The sequence below is a fragment of the Macrobrachium rosenbergii genome, chromosome 48, assembly GCF_040412425.1.
Source record: "Macrobrachium rosenbergii isolate ZJJX-2024 chromosome 48, ASM4041242v1, whole genome shotgun sequence".
Taxonomy (NCBI): Eukaryota; Metazoa; Arthropoda; class Malacostraca; order Decapoda; family Palaemonidae; genus Macrobrachium; species Macrobrachium rosenbergii.
In genome coordinates, this window is record NC_089788.1 from 59341391 (window position 1) to 59366008 (window position 24618).

The following is a 24618-nucleotide window of genomic DNA, read 5'->3' on the forward strand; positions in this document are numbered from 1 at the left end:
ATAAAAAGGAGGGTACAAGAATCAGCTGTCACCAGTTGACCTCTCAAAGTGGCACATCAAACTAAACCTGAGTCTTATGTGTTATAATCCCACCTGTACCACCCCACAGTTGCCTTACTGCTGAAGAGAAACTGAGGCTACGCATACTGTGTTTGTGGGCAGTTACCCACAACCCCACACAAAGGAGACTACCAAATTTAAATCTTGTTCCCAAGCTTCACCTCTTTTGGCTGTGTCAAGAGATATTCCATATAAAATAATCAGGTTTGTGTATCTAAGAAAAATGCAAATTATAAAAAAAAAACCATTTTTTTGTACATATGTGGATGAACAAAGTCTGATTCAGTTACAGTATTCATAATTTACTTCAGTAAACTGACCTAAGAATTTCTGTTGCAGCTTCCATTGTAGTTAATCTTGAGTGAAGCATCGACACAGACAGCCACATCAAAGGTGCATTTATTGGTGTAGGTGACCCCATCCGTTCCACAGATAGGACCATATGTAAAAGGACAGTCCTTCCTACAGAACTCCCTGTTGGACATGTCAATATCTTCTGTTGTAACAGCATCAGAAAATTTAGAAAAGGGTGAGGATGATGATGTCGGGGAAAAGGGTCCTGAAGAGAAGAAGGGTCGTCTTGTTGTAGTAGTTGTCCGAGAGGGATCTGTAAAAAATCAAGAGTAAATATTTGGATAATTTTTAGTGGCATTTGCAAGTGTTACAATGTATTCAGTGTTAATTGGCAATTCCTACAATGTTGGCATTTTTATGAAAAAAAGTGATGGTATTGAAGAATAGCAGTTCATGGTGAAGTCATGAGGAGCATTAATTGTGTCCCAAAGCCCTCAGTTGTTTATCCTGTACAGTATAATAGAAGTTAGTTAAGTTCCATACTCTTTAGATACAAGGCAAGGACTCTATATGCTCTTTTGGGAGGTTTGTCCTCCTTGCAATTTGGAAGATTTTTGTAATAGGCATGACAGTTTTGACTTTGGGATTGATCTGCTAAAATCATACTTGCTTTGTATAATTTTGGTCAACTTTACGTGTCTCATGTCTAATTCGTGGTGGTTATCCTAGTAGTATACAGATAAGGTACTCAATTTGAGTCTGTTAAGATGGTAATTTAGCCTTGTGTGACCTGTGCAGCTTGTTATGCCCTCTTAATTCCATGCATTGCTACATAACATGGTGCCTTGTAGGTAAACCTTTATCAGTGGCATGATGATTTCTTGGTTGTTGCTCTGGATGAAATTTACTTCTGTAGAGTAGGTTTCTGGGTGCCTGGGTAAAGAGTTGAGGGAAAGACTTACCATCTGAAAATATGGACACTTGGACATCTTTTAGGGTGGTACCAAAAAGGAAGACAAACTGCAGCATGAACCATTACTCCCATGCCAATATAGAAAATTCTACCTGCAGCCTTCATCACCAAACCAACTGGATGTGTGATACAGTGTTCTAATTCTTGTCATGGTTTTGTCTTTGAAAGATTAAATCACCAACGTTTGTGTCGAGGAGAGTATGGAAAACTGCCTTGTCCTCCTTTAACGTAAGGCAATGTTTTAATTGTAATCCTTGAATTGTTGTGGGGATGTGTGTTTTCGTTTATCCCATGGAGGCGTGGTGGTGTAGGTGCAATGTTATTGTGTGGAATGTATTCCCTCTTAAAGTTCACAGCTGCAGATGGCAGTGCAGATTTTTATGAAATTTGGTGAATAGGTGTACTATGGACCAGGAAACAATTTACTGTAGAGTTTAGTATGGCTTCCTTTTACTGCTTCATACTATATTGTAATTGTCACTAGTGTGCATTTTAAGAATGGCAGATTTTTGCTGTTTGTGAGATATTATATAAATAAAAATGTATTGCACTTGGGTAGCAATGCTAATCCTGTGGAAAGGAGACTTCCAATCTCAGATATTCATTATTTAATTGACAAAATGTGGAGTAATGTCAGTGAGGTCCATTTGATTAAAAATATTGACCATTTATGCATTGCCAACAACTACTGATCACTCATGGCCTGACTGTCTTGCTAACATCATTAAAATCTTTAAGATAATAAAGATAGTAAGCAGGATGAGAAACAGAAATCGGCAAAAATAACATGACCACAATAAAAATTTTTAGTAAATTAAAATTGCCAATTAATTACTAATTAACAGCTAGCAAATTTTTAGACACATATTTCACCAAGCAAACTGCAGAACACTGCAGTAATTATAAATTCTAACTTGAAATATTCTACAGCTCAACAATTAGAGAATGTAACTCTATCCTGGCCACTTGGTTAGAAGGTTTGTGACTTACAGCATTCTCCATTTTTAACTTTGTCAATTGAAGGCTCAGCGCAGGAAGCCTTGCTAAAGTGGCAGTCGTTGATGTAAGTGACGCCATTCGAACCGCAGACAGGATCATACACTTTGTTGCAACTCAAAGGACACCTCGGATTGGATGGAATGGCGAAATCTTGTCCTAATGGGACAATGTGAGAAAAGAGATGTGCATAATGAAAATACACGGTATGGAGGTGTAGTTTATGTCATAAGGAAAGCAGTTTATTAGAATGGTGCGATGCTATTCATTATTTTAGTTCTTCGGTTTTATGAACACAAAATTGTTGAAAGAAGTCAAAATATATTGTAGAAAAAATCATAGTGCTTTTGGAAAAGTTATATATTTTTCAATTTGATTTTGGTTTTGCTGCTTTATATATTCAATAACATTTCCGGTAATCAAAACTAGCTTTGAATTATATTTCAAAGTAATCACGCTTAATCATTGAGCATGTATTTCCTGAGAGATGATATCCCTAACCATTATAGCCATAAGACAAAAATGTAGTCCTTAGATCATAAAATATAAATTATTTGTTTCTTTAGTTATGAAGCTTTAGTGAGATGTTGGCTCTTACAATAGCACCTCAACTTAATAGACGCTTTGGGAATCTGGGTTTCTGATAAGTAAAAAATTCCAGTGAATTATAGATTCTATGTCATAGCATGCATGTGACTATTTTTAAGATATCTTACAGCTAACAGTAATAATGTGTCATTCCTAACATAAACTAATCTATACTTCACATATAACATTCAGTTTATCTAAAAATATATCCTTTGTAAATGTCAGCATAGCAAAAAAAAAAAAAAAAAAAAAAACATGATATAGGAGGTGATAAGTAAAGAAGTCCACTAAGTTGAGGTGTTGCTGTACAGATGACTGAACCATGCTAACAAATAGGTGTTAGAGCTGTCGCACTGTGCAAGTCAGTGACGTATTTAAGTTTTTTGCCAGTAACTTTGGTCGTTGCGCATACAAACAACTGACTTACCGCAAGCATCCTCCTTGACCTTCCGGAGGGAAGGGTCTTTGCAGGCAACTGAATTGAAAGTGCACTCGTTGGAGTAAGTGACCCCATCACTCCCACAGACTGGAAGGTATTCCTTGGTACAGCCGAAGGGGCACCGAGGGCGGCTAGGTGTGGCTGGTGAGAATGGGTTTGGAATAGGATCTTGGGGTGGGAACAGCGAGTTTCCATCGTCAAAGTTTGTACCTCCTGGAAAGAATTTGGAAAGTTTAAGCCCTGCATTCAGGAGAGCAGTAGGATAACTGCAGGTTCTGGATGATGTGAATGTTGTTCCATCTTTCTCTCTAAATGTCTGTCCTGTGGATGGTGTTCATGTAGTCTAAATAAATTGTGTGTGGGCAACTTAGCTGCTTAAGAGATTGAATGTATGTTATACATACTGTTATCTGTTGCACCTGACTTTTGCCAAACATGTGTAAGCAAGATCTGTGGAGACTGTTAGTTGCCCTAGGCTATCCAGCTGACCTTGATTTATTTGCATAAATATACTTACATATACGTATGATCACAAGGGTGCATTTAGCCTATTTATAAATAAACTATTGAAGTTTCACTGATAAAAAAAAACCTTTGAGGAATACAGAAATCAGAGAATGGCATAAAGAAATTATAGAGAAATTAAGCAAAGAAAACAGGATTACATGATATCTAATGTATGTCTTGTGACCTTCCACTACTTTTAGATCTAATACCTGTTAATATCTCCATCATGTTTTTTCTCACAAAACGCCAGGTAAGTTTAAAAGCCTGCCAGTCTCCTTGCTGCGAGAAGCCTATCTACTATGCCAGTCCTCATATACAAATCTTTTATCTTGTCAGATTTGGTGAATAGTATCTCGAGACATTTCGCAGAAATCTTAATGTTAAGAAACTTGAGTTGATATTTCTGTTGCTGATATATGTTGCCCTGGGCCACTTCTCTCCCAGTCTTGCTTGAGTAATCCAATTCTGGTTATCTGTTTTCCAATAGCTGCTTTGCATTTGCAGAGCAGCTTGTCACTTGCTACATCCTTTCATATATAACAAGTGTGAGTCCATATTGGTTTAGAGATATTACCATAACCTTTTGGGTTGGTTAACTCATAGTTGTTGTTTGTAAATTTAAACACCATGACTTATGTATTACATGCTTGATATTTATAAGTTTTAAACTGACCAGCTAAATAATAAAATAATAAATAAAAAAATAAATAAAATAATAAATATAATAAAAATAAAAGTGTGGACGCTAAACATGGAAGGAAATGCTACAAGAAATAAAATGATTTTTTGTAGCGTTTCTTTCCATGTTTGGCACCCACGCTTGTAGACGTAATTAATTGTAAGAAAATCCAGGGTCTGTCTCAAAAAATTATTTTTTACTTTTTAGTGCATTTTAATAAAAGCGTGCTTTAAATTTTTTTTTATATTTATTTATTACCATAGTTGATACGTCTTCATTCTACCTGGATGCTGACAGCATTCCAGAACGTTTATCTTCGTCTGAATTGTTTGAAGCGTTAGTTTAAGTTGCTCCCTACAGTAATAATCACAAGTGAAACCATTGTATGAAGATTTCCTACCTAACAATCCTCCATTAAGTTGAGAATTTCCATTCTCTTCTCTGATAAGTCGTTACCTTTGAGTCAGTGTTTGTGAAACTCATTTTGCAGAATTTCACGATCCTTAATTGAGTTGCTATGATGTTACCCTGCCTGATACTAAAATTGTCTTGTTCGCTCTTCTTGTAAAATTGTCAAATGCTTTCACAGCAGCATTACTGGCACCAGTATTTTCAGTTTGATGAAGCTTCGATGATCGTAGTCGTTTGATGCAAAATTACTTTTAAAAAATCAGTCGGTAAGTATACCTTAGTTTAACCAGACTACTGAGCTGATTACCAGCTTCTCCCAGGGCTGGCCCGAAGGATTAGATTTGTTTTACGTGGTTAAGAACCAATTGGTTACCTAGCAACAGAACCTACAGCTTATTGTGGAATCCGAATCACAGCATAACGAGAAATGAATTTCTATCACCAGAAATAAATTCCTCTAATTCTTCATTGGCCGGTCAGAGAATTGAACGCGGGACCAGCAGAGTGCTAGCTGAGAACGATACCCATGAGGAACACTGTCAGTAAATCCAGTTGGAAGGAGGCTGCAGTGCTACCAAGAAGTACTATGACTATATCTGCTTGGCTTGCCAAAGTTTCATTTGCTGCCCATTTCCTTATTTAGTTTTAATCAGTGGTACCTAGTTATCCTTGTCATCTGTAAACTATTTAATTATTCAGGCTTTCACTTCTCTTTTTGCACATACAGGCATCTGGTTCTTGGAAGTTCTTGTAGGCAAGTTGATGGCGTTTTGGCTTTTTCACAAGACGATGAATAGAGCATCGGAAGACCGCAAGCCTCCGCCAAGGATTAGAAGTCCAACCCCAAAAAAGTCTCGTCTGACTGACAGAAGCATGCCAAGTGGTAAGTCTCTGTGTCATATAGTTCAGAAGTTATGACCGAGGTTCAATTCCTACTTGACATTTGACCTCCTTAGTATGACCTTGACGTTGTAGACTTCACACAGCACTTTGCATCATTAGTAAATTGTGCATGCCAAATATGAATATATTTCGCACAGTAAACCATTATGATAAAAAAAATTGTTCAAAAACGATGGATTAGTGTGTTGAGAAATTGAAGAAAGTGCTGGGGAGATGATGTGAAAGAGTTTTAGAAAGGAAGGACCTGTATACCCAGGTAGAGCAGGAATGTGTGATGGATACGGGTGATTGGCGCTGCTTGGATTGGGCTCAACGCACTGCTCATGAGCCTTATTAATAAATATGAGGCAGCTAATGATGTGGAAGATTTCTGCGCAAGGGTTCAGCCATCGTCCAAAGATAGAGTGAATAATACTGGATTTTAAACCAAGGAATCACTTTTTAAATGAGATGTCTGTGTATATATATATATATATATATATATATATATATATATATATATATATATATATATATATATATATATATATATATATATATATATATATATATATATATATATATATATATATATATATATATATATATATATATATATATATATATATATATATATGCTTGCAAACATGTATGGTTGCTTACTGAAATAAATGCTCATATCACTTGTACCCCCGTAGTGGTAGCACCGTCAGTGCATCTCATGTGGTGCACTGTAGGTATTACTTAAGGTCCTTTGGAGCGTTCCTTCGGCCCCTAGCTGCAACCCCTTTGATTCCTTTCATTGTATCTCCGTTCATATTCTCTCTCTTCCATCTTAATTCCACCCTCTCCTAACAATTGTTTCACGGTGCAACTGCGAGGTTCTCCTCCTGTTACACCTTTCAAACCTTTTTACTGTCAATTTCCGTGTCAACGCAGAATGACTTCATAGGTCCTAGCACTTGGCCTTTGGCCTAAGGTCTGTATTCTGTTCTATTCTATATCATCTGCGCTGCTTTCACGGTCAGGTATAGCAGCCTGCTTATCTGATAGGGCGGATGTACCCCAAGTCCCAAGCAGAAGGAAGTAGGCGTCACTGTGATATATGCACTGCAGACATTGCAAGTCTTTGTTGGGGTGTCTTTGTGAGGTCCGGTGCTTGGTTTCTCTGTCCTGGATTTCCTGGAAAGCTGCTTTCTGGAAAATTCCGTTCGTCCAGGTGTATCTCCTGCATCCATGGCGCTTGTCGGGAAGAGTTGTTTATCTTATGTTTATCTGTTGGTTTATCTTTTGGTGGTTCTTCTCTCTCTCTCTCTCTCTCTCTCTCTCTCTCTCTCTCTCTCTCTCTCTCTCTCTCTCTCTCTCTCTCTCTCTCTCTCGTTTACATTTCTGGTCTTTTTTTTTCTTTTTTTCGTTTTGAGGAAGGTGGTTGGTTCTTGGTTCTAAGTTTTTCGTTATGTTCACAAACTAATGTAATTATTCTTGTTAAAGTCCTAAGAAAAATAACCGGTTATGTACGAAAAGCCAAGTTGACCTCTTCGTCGTCTAGATTTTCGAAATCTGTCTTTTCCCGATTGACGCCAAAAGTCTGTTAGAAAGGCTTGAAAGGGAAGACAAAAGAAGTATCCACAACTGAGGTTATTCAGGGCGCAAAAAGATGATGACATTTTAGTTACTGGCCAAGGAGGAGATACGGATCACCAGTTTCTGAAATGACTGAAGACACGGCATAATCAAGACATTTATGCAAGCACGGAGACTTTTATGCCCGGTCATGGGAGCTTGATGGGCGTGGGAATCACTGGTAGTCGTGGGAAGCTTTGGTAGGCATGGAAGGCTTTGGTAGGCGTGGGAAACTGAGCATTATCTAACACTGTTTTCTTAGCGTGACGACTCGCTATGGTAGGTGGTCTCCGAAGCCAAACAACCCCCCAGTGAAAGTTGTTACTATTGTAATGTCCTTTATTCATCATGGCTCGCTTCACCCGCGTAATGCCCACCTCGCCTCATACGTAGCATCTCCTCCCTCTACGGCAAGGCTGTGACCTTTTTACTCTAGGCATTACTTAAGGTTCTGTGCAGCGTCCCTTCGGCCCTTAGCTGCAACTCCTTTTATTCCTGTTACTGTACCTCCGTTCATATTGTTTGTATTTGTTTCCATCTTACTTCTCTCCCTCTTCTAACAATTGTTTCGCTTTACAATTGCGAGGTTTTCCTTTAAAACCTTTACTCCCAATTTCCCTTTCAGCGGTGAATGACCTCATAGGCCCCAGCACTTGGCCTCTGACCTAAATATTTTATTTATATATCTGCTATTCTGTTAACCCCCCTGATAACTTCATCCGTCCTTCATTGTGGGTTGGCTGTCTCGATGGTCATTACCATGCAAGCAAATATTGAAATTTTGGAAACAATTACAAATTCTTTCTTTCAGCTTTTAATTCAAGGACGAATCCCTTGTGCAGAGAACTTTCCAATGTAAGCCGTTTCATATACCTGCACAGAGAGGGCTCATTGGTAGCGCTTCGAAACGTCCAACACAAATATTCGATTCACCTCTGTTTATCTAGCACGCACTCCATCTCCTTGGATAATGAGGCCCTTCTGTACTATTATTATTATTATTATTATTATTATTATTATTTATTATTATTATTATTATTATTATTATTTCAGTAGATGAAACCTATGCACATGGAACAAGCACACCAAAGGGGCCATTAACTTGAAATTGAAGCTTCCAAAGAATGTTGGTTCCAACCTCCCACCGCAGGCCCCACACTGCAGCAGTAACTGATCATGATACAGAACCAGTGGTTTTTCATCGCCTGGGGGAAGACGCAAACCCGCGACAGCTGAGTGCCATGCCACGACGCTAACCACTATACCAGCAGACAAGCTGAATGCCTCTCACACTCCAGAAAAGGTGACCAGCACATATTCCCAGGAATATAAAGTCCTAGTTGCATCTTTCCTGCATTTGCATTACCTTTATCTGGTCCAGATTAGCTCCGGAATGCATCCGACATCATGTTGAGAGGTAGCATCGCCCGGGGCATTCAAGTGTTAATGGTTCCCTACGAGGGTGTTCATGAGCCGGGGTGATTACAGCGCATGACAAAACAGCCCGTCATTATTTCCAGTGTAGGCTCTGTGGCTGCGTGTCCAGCCCTCTCGTTCTCTTTCTGCGTTGCCTCCCTATGTCTGTCTGTTTGGCTGTCTGTCGGCCTCTTTGATTTGCAACACGTTGCATATGCGCAGAGTACGGGTTGTGGGAAATTCTTTCTCTCTCTGCGGTTTGTAACTACTAACCTGTGTCATAGAGTACGTGAAGTGAAATTCTCTCTCTCTCTCTCTCTCTCTCTCTCTCTCTCTCTCTCTCTCTCTCTCTCTCTCTCTCTCTCTCTAGGGTTTGGAAGGTCTTCATATTTTTGGATGCCGTTGAGACAGAACCTTTTAAATTCAGACCGTCGGATAAAATGACATTTTTGACTAAATTTATTATTTTACCAGAAAAACCTTCAAAAGACGAGAAGAGAGCAGGGCAGTAATGCAATTTAATGCTATTTATTTTCCGCTTTTAATTTTGTATCGGCGTCCTTCCTGCCTAAGTAGAATAAAGGGAGATCGGTCTTCCCGTCAAAGGAAAGGTGAAGGAGTTTACCCCAAAGTCATCCCATTCACTAAGGAACATTTTCCTACCGTTCTAAAATGGCTGTCACTGATCGGGAAAGGATCAAGCCTAGTAACAGCGATAGAGGGGTCCCAGAAATCTTTTCAATCATTCTCAGTCCTTTTCATTTTTTTATTTGTATTTTTTTTTTTTTTACTTTGGGCACCGATTTTTTTTTTTTTTGTAACTTTTGAGTGTGAGGGATCGATATCACAGAATACACACACACACGCACACGCAAACACACACACATATAAGTATAGAATAAAAGTTTACCAAATATAAGCTAACGGGTTATGGTTCTCTTTAAGACAAACACTTTGTATCGTACAGCGGTATTATAACAGGGTATGATAAGCCAGTGTTAACCTGTTTATCAAGTAGTCATTTTCAGAAGGCCTACAAATTACAGCAATAGAATTCTGTGTATCCGAAAAGAAAAGTGCTGTTGTAAACATTTTGCCAAAGAGGACATTAATTCAGAAGGAGCTATTGCATCTTGCAGTGCCAAAGAGGACATTAATTCAGAAGGACCTATTGCATCTTGCAGTGCCAAAGAAGACATTAATTCAGAAGGACCTATTGCATCTTGCAGTGCCAAAGAGGAGATTAATTCAGAAGGACCTATTGCATCTTGCAGTGCCAAAGAGGACATTAATTCAGAAGGACCTATTGCATCTTGCAGTGCCAAAGAGGACATTAATTCAGAAGGACCTATTGCATCTTGCAGTGCCAAAGAGGACATTTAATTCAGAAGGACCTATTGCATCTTGCAGCCCCAAAGAGGACATTAATTCAGAAGGAGCTATTGCATCTTGCAGCGCCAAAGAGGACATTAATTCAGAAGGACCTATTGCATCTTGCAGCGCCAAAGAGGACATTAATTCAGAAGGAGCTATTGCATCTTGCAGCGCCAAAGAGGACATTAATTCAGAAGGAGCTATTGCATCTTGCAGCGCCAGAGAGGACATAAATTCAGAAGGAGCTATTGCATCTTGCAGTGCCAGGAGGACATTAATTCAGAAGGAGCTATTGCATCTTGCAGTGCCAGAGAGGACATTAATTCAGAAGGAGCTATTGCATCTTGCAGTGCCAAAGAGGACATTAATTCAGAGGGAGCTATTGCATCTTGCAGTGCCAAAGAGGACATTTAATTCAGAAGGACCTATTGCATCTTGCAGCTCCAAAGAGGACATTAATTCAGAAGGAGCTATTGCATCTTGCAGCGCCAGAGAGTACATTAATTCAGAAGGAGCTATTGCATCTTGCAGAGAGAGGACATTAATTCAGAAGGACCTATTGCATCTTGCAGTGCCAGAGAGGACATTAATTCAGAAGGACCTATTGCATCTTGCAGTGCCAGAGAGGACATTAATTCAGAAGGACCTATTGCATCTTGCAGTGCCAAAGAGGACATTTAATTCAGAAGGACCTATTGCATCTCGCAGCGCCAAAGAGGACATTAATTCAGAAGGAGCTATTGCATCTCGCAGCGCCAAAGAGGACATTAATTCAGAAGGAGCTATTCCATCTTGCAGTGCCAGAGAGAACATTAATTCAGAAGGAGCTATTGCATCTTGCAGTGCCAGAGAGGACATTTAATTTAGAAGGACCTATTGCATCTTGCAGTGCCAAAGAGGACATTAATTCAGAAGGACCTATTGCATCTTGCAGTGCCAAAACTATTGGGAAGAACTAGGCCAGATTAAATCAGCATGTCGACAAGACTTATCGAGAACACTTACTGCATCTTCCTTCGTATGCCATCGTTATGCCACGTCCAGGGTTTATGCAGGACTCGTACATGAGCACGCAGGGATTGGTGTAAGTGACGCCGTCGTTTCCACAGACAGGTTCATACTTTCTGTTGCAAGGGATGGTGCACGGGTCGGGTATCGCTGCAAAGGAGAACTTCGGTGTGCATTACAGAGTAATAGGATTTTTAAAATTTGAAATAGATTATTTCTTCATCAGTATTGACAAGAATGTAAAACAATGTACCGTGAAGATATTTTAATGATGTTTGTACCGAGTCATTAAGCTGAGATTCAAATCTAAATGAAGTGATTTTGATAAAAGATATTCTGCGCTTACAGAGATTGTTTATTTACAATTTACAAGGATTGTTTATTTACAGTTTTTCCAGTTAATAATTTAATCTAGGTAACTAAATTAAGACTCATCCAAGGGCAGAAGAGTGTAAAATCGGCAACGTATCTACCATAGCTCATAATTATACTTCCTCAATCTTTTCAAATCTTGCATCATTTAGCAAGCTGTCCAGTTATATAGAAAGTGACAGCTTTGATAATGTATTATTTTGTTGTTTTGTCAACAGAACGATGTGAAAAATAAGTTAGCAGAGTTTAGGCTTGATTTACCATGGATAGAAAGAAAGGGCAGCTGTATTGAAACTGCAGTCTCAGCACCAGAGCTGAATGTTGAGGTATGTTAATGTTATTTTGGTTATTAATTTGTAATTTTTATATATGTAACTTACCAAGTAATTACATTGCGTACAGGAGTTGAATACTTATGACTAATATACATGATTCATTAGAATAAAGTGGCCTTCATTTACTGAGGACGCATCATACACTTTCAAGGTAATATCACCACTGGCCGTAATATATATATATATATATATATATATATATATATATATATATATATATATATATATATATATATATATATATATATATATATATATATATATATAATTATGAGATGTCCACAGTTCAGACTAACAGAATTTGTTGTATATGAATAGAAACTGTTTACTTGAATCACAAAAAAACCTTTAACGGAAATTGTCATATGCCTGCAAATATAAGCAATTATAAGCAGTTATGAGTTAACAAAGAGTACCGCTCAAACGTAGGAGACGCTGTAGTTAACGGGAAAAGGGAGAGAATTGTCTCATTCCTGTTCAGAACATCAGTTACTTACTGCAAGGTCCTGGCCGCAAATACGTTAAGCTGCTGTCCCGACATGAGGCAACATACAAGAAACAAACATTGGGGTATGTCCTGCCATCACTTCCACATACCGGGATATACTCAAAGACGCATTGGGCATCACAACCTGCAAGTTGTAAGGATGTTTTACGGTGATTGATGCGTTGTATATATATATATATATATATATATATATATATATATATTGTATATATATATATATATATATATATATATATATATATATATTATATATATATATATATATATATATATATATATATATTGCATATATATATTATATATATATATATATATATATATATATATATATATATATATATATATATATATATATATATATATATATATATATATATATATATATATATATATATATATATATATAAAAATATATATATATATATAGAAAAACAAGACAGCTATCAGGAACGTTTGTCATTCAACTGTTGAATTTAAAATGAAGGTCTGTGCATAAAACTTACGCCACACACACACACACACACACACACACACACACACACACACACACACACACACACACACACACACACACACACACACACACACACACACGCAATTACTCAACGCTACCCCACCGGCACTAGGATAATAGGTCCGTTCTCCTCTACTGTATATAGCGAACATTTTATCTGTCTTCCTGCCTCATCCTGCTTCCTGATACCTGCGAATTATACACATTTTTCACCAACCCTTTGTTCTCCAAACACAATTGCCATTAATTATACGTAGACATAACTGTGCTTTTGTCGACCTTTCAGTTGTTCGTGCTCTACATATACTGTGCAAACAGTTCATTTCATCAACTTTTATATTTTTTTACTCTTTTAAAATCCATACTTGACTGCCATAGAGGAGAGAGTAGCTCAACAAGCCTTTCGCGCACTCCAACCAATTATTGCTTCCGTAAACAAACCTGTTTCTCTGCGAGACCTTTTGCATGTTCCCTGGTACCCTTCGTGCTTCACCTGTTCTGTGATTCACATCTTCTCTCAAATGACCGTCATCCATTCCATCCACTCCTAATCACGTGTGTAAATCAACCACTTCCATTCTTCCACTAACTTACGTCCATTATCCATTTTATGTGTCTGCGAACGCGTGAAAGATGAACTATTACTTATCCTAAATGTACTGATTGCTTATTCATTGTTTACAAGTGAGAGACAATAGTAATTTCTAAATGAATGACAATTGTTCACTTTTGATGGGTCTGTCCGTGGCAAGTGCGTCGGTTCATATGCGTGAGAAAAAATGCTTTGTCATAGACCAAAAATACTTTATTTTCGAAACAATACATGAAATATTTTATACCCTAAAGTAGAAAAAATATATTTTATTTCCAAGACTCATCAAGGCTGTTGGCGTTTGACGTCAAAGCCGCAGTTTAATGCACAAAAGATTAAGATCAGTACTTACGTGGGGGTGTTCCAATGACTAAAGAACTTGTAATGTTGAGCAGCTGGCATGTCACGATCAAGGAAAAATATAACCACCGTGAAAACTTCAACTGAGCCATCTTGTCCTCGTATCTGCAGGCGTAGGTCCAGGTCCGAAGGGGACTTCCCTTTGGGTAGATTCTACTTCCAAAGGGCCTTTATGGGAGGAATGTATTCCTTTTTCTTTCCTCTTTCAGTTTTTCTGTTGGTTTATTTTAGGGATGTTATAGTTCCAGTGTAACTTTCTTTCACTTCACTTGGAGGAACTAGAGATAAACACGTGGATGTTCTTGAGAATTTACCGCGGGAAATGCTGAACTGTTTCCAAAAATAGTGAAAAGAGAAATGAATAAGAGAGAAAAATCTTGTGTATACGAGGCACATCAGTAATGGCTTTAATTTCTAAGTTACATAATTACATAAAGTCACTGAGAACAAGTATATAAACACACACACACACACATCTAAGCTTTCTCGATCTACTTCCGTGTTCCTTGGTCTTGATGATAATCCACCATTTAGTGGGCCCCAAACACGCTTAGGCAAACGGGCAGTTTTAACGAGATCTCGCTTGGTTGTTTATTTGTGTTAAAAGATTGTTACATAGTTCAGCGGATAATTGATAATTTTCTGTAGACTTGCTGGGCCTCTACAACATCACTTAGATTAAAAGCAAAGATCTCACGCTCCAAATGGTGTACCTTCCTTTCCTTTTACTATACCTCCGTTCATATTCTCTTTCTTTCAACGTACTTTCCACCCTCTCCTAACAATTGATTCATAGTGCAACTGCGAGGTTTTCCTCCTGTTACACATGTGAAACCTTTTACTGTCAATTTCCGTTTCAGCACTGAATGACCTCATAAGTCCCAGTGCTTGTCCTTTGACCTAAATTCTGTATTCAGTTCGGTTCAATTCAAATATACGTCACTGCCATCTGGTAAACAGCTAAGATTTGTGAGCGTTTCTGTAGTTTGTTTCCATAAAGATAATATTAAGAATAAAAGCTAGAAGATTTTATAAATACCATGAAAATTGTGACAGGAACTAATAGCAAAAGTTCAGGTAATGAAATTTACGTTGGCTCACCTAAAAGAGAGAGAGAGAGAGAGAGAGAGAGAGAGAGAGAGAGAGAGAGAGAGAGAGAGAGAGACCAGGACGCCCATAGCTGTAAATAAAAAGGTTGACTTAACAGGTCAACGACTTTTCTAACATATACATATATGCATACATACATACATATATATATATATATATATATATGTGTGTGTGTGTGTGTGTGTGTGTGTGTGTGTGTGTGTGTGTGTGAGCGCTCGCAAGAAAGGTGAAAGAGAAACTCGAGCTTTCGCATATTTTTCAAGACATGATTACAGCATGTAGCGGGTGCTGTGATCATGTCTTGAAAAACAGACGAAAGTTTGGTGCCTTCGAGTTTTGCTTTTCATGAGCTTTGTACACATGCACACACACACACACACACACACACACACATATATATATATATATATATATATATATATATATATATATATATAATTGTATATATATATGCGTGTGTGTATTCATATATACACATACACACGTATATATACGAATATATTTCTGACTCACATCAGAAGTTGAACCCAGGTCTTTCAATTGAAAAGCAAGGCTGCCTTGCCTTTCAATTGAAAGACCTGGGTTCAATCCTGATGTGAGTCAGAAATTTACTTCTGTTCCACACGTGATTGTGTGCTGATTATTTCTGTATAAATATAAATATAAATATATATATATATATATATATATATATATATATATATATATATATATATATATATATATATATATATATATATATATATATATATATATATATAGAGAGAGAGAGAGAGAGAGAGAGAGAGAGAGAGAGAGAGAGAGAGAGATTCAACAGCATTCACCGCGACTACTGAACTGAAGGTGATTTATTGATTGTGTGCAATGATCAGTAGCCTGACTCAGTGTCGCTTCCTGATAGTAAAAAGAAACGTGTGACCTTCAAGAATAGGTAGGCTGCTGTCCCTGAGTGCGAGGAAGAAGAAGAAGAAGAAGAAGAACAGATTTCCTGTCTCGCCTCTCCGGATAAAGAGTCTTCAGAAAGGCAACAGACCTTAGAAGTCTGATGCAAGCGGACAGGTGTTTCGGTAATGCCTCTGTAAGCCACCGGGGAAAGATGGGCAAATGCAAGAATTATCTCAGGATACGTAATGATGTTAGTGTTCTAAATATTAGCAAATATATATATGTATATATATATATATACATGTGTGTATATGTATATACATATGTGTATATATACATATATATATATATATATATATGTATATTAAAATATATATACATTTTTTCTTCCTCTGTTCATCTCGATTATAGGAGTTAGTCTTTTTGTTAAGAACAGCTTAAAGTTAAATTATTTTAGTTAAATTTGAAATTCATCGAACTAGATTTGGTATTATTTTCATTGGTTCCGCAGTATTATCGAATTTAGATCAAAGCTTTCCCGTACAATTTTAAGTTGTGATTATTAATATTAAGAATAGTATTCTCTGAGCAAAATAGAAAACGTAATGCTTCTATGTATTACTTTATAATACAGATTATATACGGACATTCATCACTCTCCTGTATTGTGTGTATTTGTGTGTGCAGGTTGCTACCCTTATATGATAAACAGAAAATGAACCGAAGCAAGAACGCCCAACTGATGTATTTGTACTTATGAAAAATGAGTACACCTTTTTCATTTCTTCTTTTATCTTAAGGGATGGAGTGTAGCTCGAGAGCCTATCCTTTCTTTGTTGTGTTGCATTTATGACCTGTTTTATCCAGTGTTTATCTTTTTCGTTCTTTTTTTTTCTTTGTTGTGTCTGATTTTCTTTTCCATCCGTCCTGTGTTGAACAACATCCGGTTTCTTTTAATATTTTCATGTTCTTTCAGGACTTTAATTCAGAGTTTTCTGCTGTATGTGTTGCTGACTGGGAATTTATTCACTTTCTCACAAACACACACACAGACGAGAGAGAGAGAGAGAGAGAGAGAGAGAGAGAGAGAGAGAGAGAGAATGCCATGATTGTGTACAATACATTCTACAGGAAGCGTCCTTTGTCAAACGAAATGGATATTCCTTTGACAGGAAATTTCGCCAACCAACTCAGCCTATTGTGTCCTACGTATTCTGATGACATAATCTCCCTGTCTCATTATATCATTTCTTTCTATTTCTGGTTTTCTTCGAGACGTTTCTCTTACTTGAAGTATAGCCAGGTTTTCTTCCTCTGATCGTTTACAATAGCCACAGTTGAATTTTTTATCATGGCGTTCGTATTACTGTTTGTATCCAACGGTGAAATTCTGGTAGAATTATGAACAAATAAATAACACAATACTAATAATGGTTTACCACCGCAATCATTGACTGGACGTTTGTTGACTAAGACGGGAAACGACGATTTTTGTGACTTTTCCAAGCGGGATGTTAGGGACTATTCTTAATGTAATATACAGTATTGTTTGTAATGTTCACGATTCTTTTCATGTTAAATTTATGTTTTCCTATTTTGAAGATTTCCGTAGCAATTTTCTCACGTGACACCGAATGATTGCGGTTTTTTTTTCTATATTTTGTATTTCCGTTTTTATAATGGGCAACAAATCTAAGCGGTTATTGCACAACACAGTGAAAATTGCACGGAATGTAGATACAACTTTATTCCCTTCTTGTTTACAGTCATGTTTGTCTAGGATGTTTTTATTCTCTTCCTGCAGCCAACATGATTCATCTCAGAAAAACCTTCTTTAGTCGGTTAGTGCGGCTCACTTTAACCAGTTAAATGTTTTGATTGTTAGTTTTATAGCCATGAATGTGTCATGTGGGTCGCATTAGAAGAAAAAGCTATTCTTATGATTATTTACTTTCTAAAGCTCCACCAATTTGGTTTCGATAAAACTGATCTTTGGTAAATCATTTATGTGGTTCTTCATTTAGATCATGCCGTAGCAATTGAATGCTGAGGTCTTTAAAGACGCAACACAAGGGATTTATCGCGAAACGGGTTTAAATCGCTTCTACCAGTCCGGTATCTGTATATGAGCTTCCGTTCGTGGAGTTAAGGCTGGTTGGCTGCAAGAAAGAACAAGTAAAAAATGCCCGAAAGAACCGAGTTTTCTGTACAGGCATAATCAAGGACACCGAAAAGAGAACTATTTTTCGGTGGTCTCGGTATAATGCTGTATAAGCCGCGGACCATGAAACTTTAACCACTACCCGTTAGTGGCCTGTGCTATATCGTTGCCAGACGCACGATTATGGCTAACTTTAACTTTAAATCAAATGAAAACTACTGAGGCTAGAGGGCTGCAATTTGGTATGTTTGATTATTGGAGGATGGATGATCAGTATACCAATTTGCAGCCCTCTAGCATCCGTAGTTTTTAAGATCTGAGGGCGGACAGAAAAATTGCGGGTAGAGAAAGTGCGGACGGACAGACAAAGCCATCTCAACAGTTTTCCTTTACAGAAAACTAAAAACTCGTGGTCACTGACTCTGTCACACTTAGTTTCCGAGTTGAAGGTGAGTTCTTTGAAAAAACTTTCTCATATAGTTAGTTCCTCTCGGCACAAGGAAGGGATTTGTGTATAGCCAGCGCGTTGATCCACATGTTCGCTCAGTCACTAAAACTGCAGGAAACTGAAGTACCATCATTTACTCTTTGGGCCCCACTTTGAAGAAAACTGTCACATATTAACTGCTTCCTATTCGCACGAGGAAGGATACCTGCGTATATCCTACGTGTTTATCCACATAATCGCCTAGTCACTAAAACTACGGGGATATTGACTACTGTCATTTACTCTGCACCTTTTTTTCAAGCGCTGGCGTCCTTCAGATATTCTCCTGCGGGGGATCGCAGCGACCTTGCACGATTTATGAAGCCCGTAGCGACTTGAGTGGTTCCTGCCGCGTATCTGTCGCGGCTCGTAATCGCGTAATCATATGTGACTGTTTCGCGTCTCTCACGACCTTGTTTCTGCGTAAGCTCCAGTCATCTTGCGTCTTGATATTCTCTTCTTGGGGTGATTCCTTTGTTTTGGCTGGAGGTTTTCTGTATTGTTTCTTTTCCTGTTGTTTTCTTATTTTCGCAAAAAAATTTCTTTGCTTGGCTTCGTGGTTGTGTAAGGTTTCTTCTGTTTTGCGGTAAATCTTTTCTTTCCTCAATATTTTTTTGTGATTTTTTTTTTTGTGGTGATTTACTTCCATTACTTTGTTCCTTTTTTTACTTATTTGTTCCCATTGTTGCTCTCGTAAAATGTTCATTTCCTCGTTTTTGTAATGATCCTTATCTGGATATTTCGTAGATTTTTCTCCTCGTTACTTTTTTTCTGCAGTGATTATGGTCTGAGAGTCTTTCTTGCTTGTAATTTCATTTTTCACTTCACCATCATTTTTGCTCTCTCTCTCTCTCTCTCTCTCTCTCTCTCTCTCTCTCTCTCTCTCTCTCTCTCTCTCTCTCGTTGCGCAGTTGATAGCACTTTCTTCTCATAAGCAAGTTGAGCCTTGTTCGATCCCGAATGGAATGGCGAAGACGCATTTCCTTAGAGCAGTAGTGAATTATGTACCCGGCTGTTAGTAAACTGTTGCGGGGGAGCATTTTTTGGTGAAGGTGACAGTGTCAGTGGTGTCGAATTACTTCGTAAAGGGGAACTAAATATAGACAAAATGGTGATTTCCGGAAGCGTTTGGTGTACGTTGTTACAATACGTGGGTTCTGGAAAGGGTGGGTCACTACAGGGTTGCAGTATTAGCATAAAAGTTTACATTTATTTCCTTTGTCTCCCCATTTTGTCCTCCGTAGGGGGTTAGTGCCATCAGTGCACCTCATGCAGTGCACTTTAGGCATTACCTAAGGTTCTTTGCAGCGTCCCTTCGGCCCCTAGCTACAACCCCTTTCATTCCTTTTACTCTACCTCCGTTCTTATTCTCTTTCTGCCATCTTACTTTCCACCCTCTCATAACAATTGTTTCATAGTGCAACTGCGAGGTTTTCGTCCTGTTACACCTCTCAAACCTTTACTCTCAATTTTCCTTTCAGCGCTGAATGACCTCTTAGGTCCCAGTGCTTGGCCTTTGCCTTAATCTTATATTCCATTTTCAGTTCCCCATTTTGTCAGTTCGTTTGGTCACTACTTTCTTTGCAGAGTGAAATCCACTGAACGAGTGGAGAGAGAGAGAGAGAGAGAGAGAGAGAGAGAGAGAGAGAGAGAGAGAGAGAGAGAGAGAGTCTTAATCTTACATGCAAAGCTGCAATCTTACTGACCGCACTTTACGCCCCGAAGAGCCATGCCTGCATTTTGGAAAGGCCTCTTCGAAGAATCTAAAATATTAATATTCATTTTGATGGCTGAGAACTTAAAAGCGATATAGGTAAAAAGAGTCAAACGTCTTAAAACTACATTCTTAGAGACTACTGTAGTAAGTTAAATAAACTCTATTTGGTAAACACAAGGCTAATTAATGTTCATTTATAACTAGATTCTTCAGATGGCAGTAGTTGTGTATCTGGACACAACGGTGGAATGCTAAAGAATAGAGGCGAAAGGGAGAGAAAAATGTGACGTAAAGACTTTATCCAAAAGGAAATCCAGGGAAAACCATAAAATATAGGAAAAAGTCTTGTTTGAGTTTTATCACTCGATTCTCGACACTTCCAGCATTTGACAACATGTTCTTGTAATTTCCTCTTTTTCATTCGTATCTCGTTGTGCTTACCCCTTGTGGGGGTTGGGGGGGGGGGGGGGGAGGGCTAGTGCCGTCAGTGCGCCTCATGCGGTGCACTATAGTGTACATTTAAAGGGCCTTGGGCATTGCCTAAGGTTCTTTGCAGCGTCCCTTCGGACCCAAGCTACAATCCCTTTTTTCATTTTTACTGTACCTCCGTTCATATTCTCATTCTTCCATCTTGCTTTCCACACTTTCCTAACTGTTGATTCATAGTGCAACTGCGAGGTTTTCCTCCTGTCACACCTTTCAAACATTTTTACTGTCAATTTCCGTTTCAGCGCTGAATGACCTCATAGGTCCCAGCGCTTGGCCTTTAACCTAAATTCTAAATTCTCCTTCTTCTTCTTCTCAGTATTTACCCGTTGATGCAAAGGTTTCTCTTACGTATCATTAACATTTTTTGATATATGGATGGCATTGTAGTTTTGGGGCATTTTTATGAACTTTCTAGGTACAGTTAGGGGCATCTTGGAGGGTCGTTTGCTAAGTCAGTTATGGGGGGCGCGCAGTGACCTTTCACGCCTTGCTGAAACGTTTGGGGGTATTTATGCCATTATCTCTGGCTGTTGGGTCATCACAGATGCCACGTTTTCTTGCTTACGTCACGCGATGGCCTTATAATCCATGTTTCAAAATCACTTGGTGTGTCATTGCCTATGTGCCTTGGTGTTTGACGTTCGCATGCATTCATTTGTTAACAACTCATTATCTTCTCAGTTTGATTTTTTTTTTAAATAGTGTTTTTATTTTAAATTTTCATTTTCACCATGACGTCACTGACCTTGCATTTGCGACGGCAATTTTATGCACCGATAACTTGAACAATCAGTCAAGATTCTCTTACTCATACGAGACTATTGACAGTAACAATAAGAAAAGTTGAATTGACAGAAACGCTTCGATAATGTTTTGGGTAATGCACATGACCCGCTTTCTATCACTGACAGCGTCTTTAGCTGTGTTACGTTAAAATATTTAACAACAGTTAACATTAGCTCCAGGAATTAAGAACCTAACCACATTGTCAATTATTATTGCTATGTGCAGTCTTTTGCTCCAGCGATTCTTTCCGTAGTTGAGATAATTATCACATATCTGAGGCCCCTCTCTATCTCTCTGCGTGTGCATGTGTGTGTTTCGACATGTTCGGATCGAGAGAGAGAGAGAGAGAGAGAGAGAGAGAGAGAGAGAGAGAGAGAGAAACACACCACACACGGAGATAACATTATCGACACGTGTGATATATTAACGTTAACACAGTAGGCTACCGTATGTGTTGAATACCCGTAGCAAAAGACTATAAAAAACATTGCATTGTTGATGAAAATATTCATCTGCATACGGACTTACTTGCATGTGACGTGTTCGTGTTCTTATGTTTAAAAAGATATACTTTTTATTTTGTAATTTCCATCCAGTAAGCAGTTACGATAATTATCTGTTGATTATTGCAACAAGTGAAGAAAATAGAACCTTTGGTCGCTCACATGCTAATTCCTTTGTGAAAGGGAGTGACTGTATTATATCGATGGAATTCATTCAAGATGAAAAAAGGATTTGTTGTAATCACAGCTCAACATTTGGTGATTGGTATTTCAAAAATTGTAAGTTCGGCTGTGGCTTGACAAATGAAATTAAAGTGTGGAGTCCCAACGACATCACGCTTTAACGTTGTTCACTACCGAAGAATGTTAAATTCAATAAACTCTCAATAAAGTTCTAAACACCACAAAAGGATTCACTAATGGAGAACATGAAATCCTTGAAAATTCAGAATTACAGACGCTGTCACACTACAGTGTTATTCACCAGTGAAGAAGGATACGAGAGATGCCACGATCAACTGAGGCGGGGAACGAAGCGACCTTCTCCCTGAATCCCCAAAACACAACTGATGCCATCCAGTCCTCCACAGACAGTACACTTCTTCGCGCTGATAGTGGTGTGACACGGCGCCTCACGCTGCGCGCCTTTCATGGCTCAGGATGTACCGAAGGACGTTTTGCGTGATTATGCGCCGCGCGCCCGCATGCGCGAGTGTGTAGGCTGTTGAAATTGTTGCGCTTTTTCTGTCTAAAGATAGGCTTACATACCGGTATATATGTATATTTAGATGTATATATAATATCTCTCTCTCTCTCTCTCTCTCTCTCTCTCTCTCTCTCTCTCTCTCTCTCTATATATATATATATATATATATATATATATATATATATATATATATATATATATATATATATATATATATATATATATATATATAGTAGGTAGATAGATCACACACACATATGTATATGTATATGTATATATATACATATATACATACATACATATATAATAGATTTATGTTAGAAACAGGGAAGGCGAAAGAGGAAAGGTTTCAGTAGAAATAATTCGTATTAACTGCAAAAATCTTACTAATTCTATTTGTACAAAATATTTACTGTGACTTTCCAGTCGACTCAATTTACAGTTCATGGAATAAAAAACACCACACTATAATACTGCGACGCTGTGGTTCCATTCAGCATTAATACCCTTATCAATATTCCTTTCTTAATAAAATCACCAAACAGGTTAACATTAATTTATCTATTTCATGTACTGTTTATATTTAAACTGTCATGTTCCTCCAGAGAAATTGTGTTCAGTATTAATAAACCATTTAGTATTTGCTATCGGTTCGGTGTGTTGACGCTTCTTATCCGTCGTGTTTTGTATTCATCCGTCGACAGCTTCTCCTCCAGAGATGTCCCAGAGAATTAAAGGGTAAAGAAGCGTTATCTTGCTAATTTCCTCTAAGAATGTATGATTAGTCTCTGGTTAGTCGTGCTGGGGTGACTAATGAGAGACCAACCAACGCTACTGATCTTTCTTTTGCGACGTAACCATCGACTGGTACTAGATGAGGTTATGATTCTTATATAATTGACTCTGTTAGGATTCGCCGGCTGAGCAGGGCGTGATGAAAGTGTAGTGCTTCAGTGGTAAATTTAAGGACCGGCCTAGCAACTTCATCCCCCTGTAGAAATCAGTGCAAAAGTTAGAAGTTTGCAAAAGACCGTACGGTTCCTCCTAAGCTGTCCCCGTAGAGGGGTAGTGCCGTTAGTGCACCCCATGCGGTGCACTGTAGGCATTACTTAAGTTTCTTTGCAGCGTCCCTATGAACAAGGCTGCAACCGCTTTTATTCCTTTTACTGTACCTCCGTTCATATTTTCTTTCTAACATCTTACTTTCCACCTTCTCCTAACAAGTGATTCATGGTGCGACTGCGAGGTTTTCCTCTTGTTGCACCTTTCAAACCCTTTTACTGTCAATTTCCGTTTCATCTCCGAATGACCTTATAGGTCCCAGAGCTTGGCCTCTGGTCTAAATTCTATATTCCATTCTCTAATCTATTCTCCTAAGCTGGAACGATTAATTTTTTTTATCGCGTGTCATTAACTACTATTCTTAGTGGTCATGTACTAACAGGTAGATTTCGTAGACGAGCCTCAAGTATGGAATTTCGATGAGGAAAGCGCTCTTTCGTAGGGAGACCTCTCTTTACCGGACGTTAACGCCGCGTATCTCTCACGTGATCACGTGCATCATGGTGGTGTGACTCCTCTTCCTCAGTTCCTCGTCTCTGGGTCCGAAGTTTGTTTTACAGACTTCGCACGGAAGGTGTCTGGAATCCAGAGAGAAAAGTCGAAGAAGGAATTAGGAGGATATCGAGGAAACAAGATTCCTGAATGCGAGTATGTTGATTGTGTCTGTGGAAAACAGGAGGCATGATTATCTTCTTACACGGAAAAAATTGATGTAAAGATGCGTGATAAAAGGAGAATGCATAACGATGATATCAAGTAGGTATGATCGATAGATGTGGCC

At 38.3% G+C, this 24618-nt stretch overlaps 1 protein-coding gene across 9 annotated transcripts in view; it reads right to left on the minus strand.

Moving 5' to 3' along the window:
- The window catches only part of LOC136831435 (uncharacterized), a 45351-nt gene extending 22657 nt beyond the window's left edge, over positions 1–22694 (minus strand). For 2 of the 9 annotated variants that reach the window (XM_067091893.1, XM_067091892.1), the window contains exons 1-7: positions 22554–22694; positions 13924–14261; positions 12455–12589; positions 11248–11400; positions 3339–3563; positions 2318–2482; positions 381–667 (exon numbers count right to left, since the gene is read on the minus strand). In XM_067091893.1, the coding sequence (XP_066947994.1) occupies positions 381–667; positions 2318–2482; positions 3339–3563; positions 11248–11400; positions 12455–12589; positions 13924–14023 (1065 nt within the window). In that variant the 5' untranslated portion in view covers positions 14024–14261; positions 22554–22694. Of the gene's footprint in view, positions 1–380; positions 668–2317; positions 2483–3338; positions 3564–11247; positions 11401–12454; positions 12590–13923; positions 14262–22094 lie in introns of all 9 variants that reach the window. The other 7 variants (XM_067091894.1, XM_067091896.1, XM_067091895.1 and 4 more) reach the window with 7 other exon arrangements.
- Between the last annotated feature and the right edge of the window lie 1924 nt (positions 22695–24618).